General features: G+C 35.3%; 1 protein-coding gene across 3 annotated transcripts in view; it reads right to left on the reverse strand.

Annotated features, from left to right (window-relative positions):
- Positions 1-4,770, reverse strand: part of LOC125679000 (proprotein convertase subtilisin/kexin type 6-like) — a 29,976-nt gene extending 25,206 nt beyond the window's left edge. The window contains exon 1 of one of the 3 annotated variants that reach the window (XM_056157081.1): positions 4,602-4,770. In XM_056157081.1, the coding sequence (XP_056013056.1) occupies positions 4,602-4,643 (42 nt within the window). In that variant the 5' untranslated portion in view covers positions 4,644-4,770. Of the gene's footprint in view, positions 1-1,855; positions 2,073-4,601 lie in introns of those variants that run through there. The other 2 variants (XM_056157080.1, XM_056157082.1) reach the window with 2 other exon arrangements.
- Positions 4,771-6,942: the final 2,172 nt, after the last annotated feature.

Below are 6,942 nucleotides of genomic sequence, written 5' to 3' on the forward strand. Positions count from 1 at the left end.
CACAAGTGTGTAGCCTGCACGTTGATTAGATATACAAGTATCAAACTGAGGAAATTTTATATTATAGATGAGAATTTTTGTTTTACAGTAAAAGTAATATACATGTACGAAGCCTATGTAAGATTGCGATAGGTATGGGTTTAGATATCCTTTCTATGAAAGTTGGTGTAGATATATACAAAACATTTTATCTCTTGATCGCTGAAGAAAAATTATTCTTTTATTGGATATCATCAAAAATCAAACCACACCAGGTATTAAGTTATGACATCATGGTTTCACCATTGGAATGAACGGTGACTTAGGCATTACAAGTAGGCATGTACGTAGAATCAGGGAGGGAGTGGTCCCACTTTTAACAAACATAATTTTCTATTATTCATTTACATGTATACAGAAAAAGATATATTTCGTGATATCCCCACCCCGACTTTTTATGGCAGAAGTGAATGGTACGAATGCAAAATCGAAAAAATAAAGTGAATATATGTGTTCTCCCTATGATTAAAACATCGGAGTTGGGGAAAAAATTTTCTGAGGCAATATATATAATGCGCTACTACCACCCCTACCCTTTGATTTTTCATTTTATTTATTGATTCACTAAACACGTTGGCATACAATCGTGTTAAACAATATGAGACATATAATGATAATAAATACAGTTCTCATGCATATGTAAACATATATATTTTACATATCTACATGTGGCATCAAAGTGTATGTATGCAATTTAGTATTGCATACATTAGTAACATAATTATAGCATTCTACTTTTATTGCATATTTTATATTGCTTCACAATGATTTTCCTTGGATTTCTTCTTTCTTGTATCTGTATACATAAAGCAGGTATATAAATAGTGCAACTCATCTTCAACAGTAGTTTTGAAAACTGACAAGAACGACATTCTTTTGGGATACTTGGTTTGGAATATCTACCAGTTGTTTCATTTTAAAAGAGAATCTGCAGAAGAGTTCCAAACACTACGGCGGTTGAGTTATTTTCATCGTTCTGATTTTTTTATTTCTTTCTTTATTCTTTATTTCTTATATATATATATATATATATATATATATATATATATATATATATATATATAATAATGATTAGTTTTATATAGCGCCTCATCCAGCGTATGCTGCTCAAAGCGCTTTACAATAATCAATGTACATTATTACCCCGGCAGACCTTATATCAATCTAGAACTGTCTCAGCCTCCTAGGAAGCATACAGTGCAAGCTGCCATTACAAGCGCTAGAGCACTAACATTCTAATAATATATTTCACTGTCTATAGCCAGGTACCCCTTTTACACTTGGGTGGAGTGAGGAAATTCATGTAAAGTGCCTTTCCCAAGGACACAACGTCAGCCCTGCCGCGGCCAGGACTCGAACCCACGACCTTTAATTATATATATATATATATATAATATATATATATATATATATATATATATATATATATATAAGTGATCAATCTCATAACTCCTATAAGCAATACAAAATACATGTAGTTAGGCAAACAAGAGCCCTAAACACACCAGAGGTGGGATCAGGTGCCTAGTGCCTAGAAGTAAGCATCCACTGTCGACAGGTCACACCCGCCATGAGCCCTATATCCTGATCAGGTAAACGGGGTTATCCGTAGTCAAAATCAGTGTGCCAAGAACGGCCTAACAATCGGTATGAAATACGTCAGACAGCATTTAACCCAATGATAGGTTGTACATGTATTATATACATGTATAAATAGAAAGCACATACCTGAAATATTCGAGTAGTGGATGCTGCGTCTACTACTCTATGTCTATATATTTCTATAGTTTATCATAAGAAAGAGACTTAAACTTACTTGTTTTAAAAACCTGCACCCTGCATGGCGACAAAAATCAATCACGTGATCTTGAGATTCAGATTTGATAGCATATTCTTTTGCGTTAATACTTTCCCAATTAAATGCAAATATCAAAACTAAGGCAGCACGCCGAATGAACTTTGCAGTGTGCATTTTCAGTTAAAACTGAAAGAACAGTGGATGGAATATTGCTAACTCAAGTATATATACATTGCTATCAACCAGGAAGAATACGTAATTCTTCGAAAAATAAAAAAAAACAACATTTTTATGGACATTCCTTTTTTATCTGTCAAAAAATGAATAATGGATAAACTCCTAAACAGTGTACACGCCGATAAACCAATAATAAGCAGTCTCAAGTTTGATTACGCAAGATCATCTCCGAGGAACCGTGATATTCACACCTGGATGCCGGTCGTTTGGCGATGGAACTGTCACTACCTATTTTAACGACTTAGATCTGTCGCGGCTGGGATTTGAACCCCGACCTTCCGCTTCCGAATCCTCTAACCTCTCCGCCACCGTCGCTTTCAAATTTAGTTTCCTGAGGGCATTTTTTGTAAATTTCAAACAAGAGGCGCACAGGCCTTATCGGTCACCTGAATACTAGTGGAAACGTATCACTACTTCAATGATCTATGAAATCTAGAAAAATATTCCTGTTCTGAATATCTAAGTTAAATTCTAATGTTACGCAACAGTATAAAAAAGATATGTTCTTAAAACTTCACTACCCTATATAATAAGATGTGTTCTTAAAACTTCACTACCCTCAAAAGTGTATACATTGATGATTGATTGATTGCATCTTGCTTAACGTCTCGCTGGAGAATTTTTCACTCATATGGAGATGTCACCAAGATCGCGGAAGGCCTTCAAATTTAGACCTATGCTCGGCGCTTACGGCCATAGAGCAGTGAGGGATCTTTAGCGTACCACACCTACTGCGACACGGGGCACCCGTTTTTAAGATCATCTCCGAGGAACCGTGATATTCACACCTGGATGCCGGTCGTTTGGCGATGGAACTGTCACTACCTATTTTAACGACTTAGATCTGTCGCGGCTGGGATTTGAACCCCGACCTTCCGCTTCCGAATCCTCTAACCTCTCCGCCACCGCGGTGGTAACTGATGAAAGACTTTAAATAATAGGTGTATTAATATTAAAATATAAATATACATATGTATATGACTAATTTGGACTTATCCTAAAGTCATAACCCTGGGTTGTGAAATTCACAATTTTTTGTATATCCTTCTGTGCTGTTCCTGAGTATGCATTTAGATTTTAAACAGTACCAGACTATCAGCGAACTTACACATAAATACTATAAATACAAAGTTTGGCCCCACCCTGGAGTCAAAACCCCATCTCTGGGGAAAATCAAATTTACGATTTGGGTAAAAGATTACCTGCTATTTCCATTTAGTTTCAATTTAGTATCAAAAGCACTAAAAGAAAATGTTATTTAAGTGTTTTACACATAAACACTATATGACAAGTTTGGCCCCGCCCTGGGGTCTGAACCCCTACCCCGGGGATCGTGAAATTGACTATTTTTGTAGGGGCCTTCCTGCTCTACATCATTATACATTTATTATATATAATTTATAATATAATGAGGTTGGAGGTCGTAAAACACCGAACTTTTTACAGTGTGATGTGAGACTCCCATGTCAATGGTATGTTTCTACTATCCTGATTCGCGGCACGATTGAAACCGTGGTCTTAAACCGTATCTATTAGCATCAGTCGTGACAATCGTGTTGATCGTAGAAAATTGTTTGACTGTCAAAATTATTTATACGATCAACACGATTGATTTTCAGATCGTATTGCATCGTAACAGAGCGCATCATATCGCATCTAATCGTGCTCCCAAATCGTGATGAGACCTGTCAATCTTTTACAAGGTAGACACCACGCTTTGTTGCGATGCGTATCGATGTCCCACGATCTATTACGATAGTTATAATATAAGCATACAGTAATGCTGCAAATGCAAATGCCACGTTGTCATCAACCTCAACTTCTACCATTTTAAGTGGTTGTGGGTTGTTGTTCACTTTTTATACGCCCGTCATTAGACGAGCCGTATTATGTTATGGCGCTGTCCGAGCGTCTGGCTTGTTTTCCGGACTTTTTTCCGTTAACAGATGCATGTACGACTTTGGATTGGTCCATCCTTGACCTAATTTTGGGCTAGAAATAGCTCAAACTTTTTCGGGCTTTTTTCTTTGCGGACACATTGTCCTGTTACTTAGTCAAAAGCTTCCTCTCGAAGGAATACAAGCGCAGTTAGCATTTCAGTTGGATTGGTGCTCTATGACCTACTTTAGAAGTAGAAGTAGGTCAAACATTTTTTTCCAGATATCTTTCGATATGGTCACTGGTATTGCTTTGAAATTTTGTCACAACCTCCCTCTCAAAGAAATATATAATCAGTTCACATTTCAGGTATTTCAGACTTTAGGGCTAAATTAGATCAAATGGTTTCCTGGACTTAGGACAATAATGTACGTGCAGAAACGTTCGTATACGCAAAGGCACTCGACGTTTTAAATATCCATAATAAACGAATTGTCTTTCTGTAAACATAATATTTACAAAGTTTATCACGCCGGCATCTTGGTTTTCTGTTTTACCAGCTGCATCGCTTGAAAATTTCGGTGTAAAGTTCGATATAATATGATTATTAAACCCCTACCGTTTAGAAGCAACTCTGTCAAGGTCTTACCTCTCGCATCGTCATGGTGAACTGGAAATAAAGTCCATTCATCGGCTAAAATCAACCGTCAAATATCGTATGAAATTCGAGCGAAAACTTTGTAATGGCCCTGTGTGAGTATGTCCAATGGAGGTGTTAGTCCCTTCTAGAACGGTTTCATGTATAATGCACAGTCTATTTTTAGAATACTCACGTACCGCTTCATAATTTATATGTCATTTTGATGTAATACAGTTATAATTGCTCGTTGTATAATACATACGAAATGCAAATGTTTTCTGTATCACATTCAATTCTATTTCATGTTGAAAGAACCTATATAAGGTTTTTATGTATTGCATTAAATTTATCACACACACACACACACACACACACACATACTTGTGTATATTACAAAGAGAGGTATAGATTTCTAGACAAACATACCGAGTTCCACAGTTTTGACTAATATTTACTGAAAGTAAAATAGCACTTCATGTTCACCTTGAACCCCACTGTGCATCAAACATTCGTTTTCAACAGATATACTTATACTTGTCTTCAAATACATATGCATATTTCAAATACTGTCCGAGGTATTCCTTATATGGTCATACCCAAATATGGAAAATACCTCAGTTTGTATGCAGTAATTTAAACGAAGGATACAGCTATTTTAATGCCTCGTTCACACGAATGCGCATTAAATTAATTCAAATTAAATAGCATTCACACGGCGGTAATATTTATTGCGAAGTAAACTAATGCGCATTAAATTCGATTGCATCTCTACATCAAAGGGTGCGCACAATAAATAAAATAATATATACTATGTTATTGAAAATTATTTTATAGATATTTTAATCAATAATGTGTAGATACAGAATTCATTGTTCAAAACACTTTATATCTTTTAACAATGTACATGTAACTGATCTACATACAAGGAGTTTTGTGTTTGTGTTTCGTTTTTATAGGTTCCCAAGAAATCACTTGTTATTTCTTCTGACGACCAGCATTCACTTTAGACAATATATTTCTTCTTCATAAGCCCAGTTAAAACATCGGAACGTTTCTTTCCTCATTCCGCTGACTACAGTTGTGACGTAATTTTTAATTACTAATTAATACGTATTATACACTGTAAGTCTACTTTGACGTCATTTGATATAAAGAAATTCAACAATGATCAAGCGGCATATTTGTTAAAATGTAAAAGAGAAAATCATATCACTATTTCGAAACATTTTTGTCGTATTAAAAGCAATTCTTTCCATATTGTATTACTCAGTATGCCTATGCAGAGCACATATTTACGTCTGACATTATAGGATTAAACATTCTTTTGGAAGAATTTATCGATGTGTAAACTCCGGACATTTTACTCACAAACTGAATAAAAGTGCGAAGCACTTTTATGTTAAGTTTGTGAGTAAAATGTCTGGAGTTTACACATCGATAAATTCTTCCAAAAGAATGTTTGATTCTTATAATTCCAATTCATTGACTTTATTAACAATTGCAAAAATTTGAATAGTTACCCGCACTATGTTGTTTGTTTTCAGGCGTGTACGAATACATCGCGTTTTCGGATTTATTGATGTGTAAACTCTTGTTCAGCTTTATTTTTGTCCAATCAAAACAATTGTAATAAATAAGATTGGAATTATTATCTAATAACATGCTGTTTGTACGTGTATTTTAGTGATTACTATCATTTTGATTAGTTTTTCGCACAAAACTAACATTGATATATATAGCTGACCACGGGTATGATGTATGTGACCCAAATTTGCCATTACGCATGCGTCTACATTTAATTCGAATTAGCTTCGCTCAGCGTTCACACGGAGCTAATGCGAAGTAAATTTAATTCGCATTAAATCGCGTCGTCAATTTTAATTCGAAGTGAACTAATGCGCATTAAAATCTCCGTGTGAACGCTGTTCAGATTTAATTCGCATTAACCTACGTTTAATGCGAATATATATATATATATATATATATATATATATATATATATATACACACAAAGCACTAAAATGACCAACGACACGAACAACCAGATTGATTGTCAAATTTTCGGGACGACCCGTCCCTTCTTCAGGACAAACGAAAAGAATTAAATAATGTGGCCAATATCAACAGAGAATAATAATACAAACTACATATAAATACATCTAGCACTACAACTACACTAATCTACCAACGTATTTACAAAGCAGAGTACATGTTTTGGGAGTTTTTTTGGCTTGCCAATCAGTGATAAAAGCGGAGCGAATTAGGACATGTCCTGTTCGTCCGAAGAGCTGATCCGGGGTTAGGGTTAGGGATCAGCTCTTCGAGTTTTAGGCGCACCAAATGTGAAATT

The sequence above is a fragment of the Ostrea edulis genome, chromosome 2, assembly GCF_947568905.1.
Source record: "Ostrea edulis chromosome 2, xbOstEdul1.1, whole genome shotgun sequence".
Classification (NCBI taxonomy): domain Eukaryota; kingdom Metazoa; phylum Mollusca; class Bivalvia; order Ostreida; family Ostreidae; genus Ostrea; species Ostrea edulis.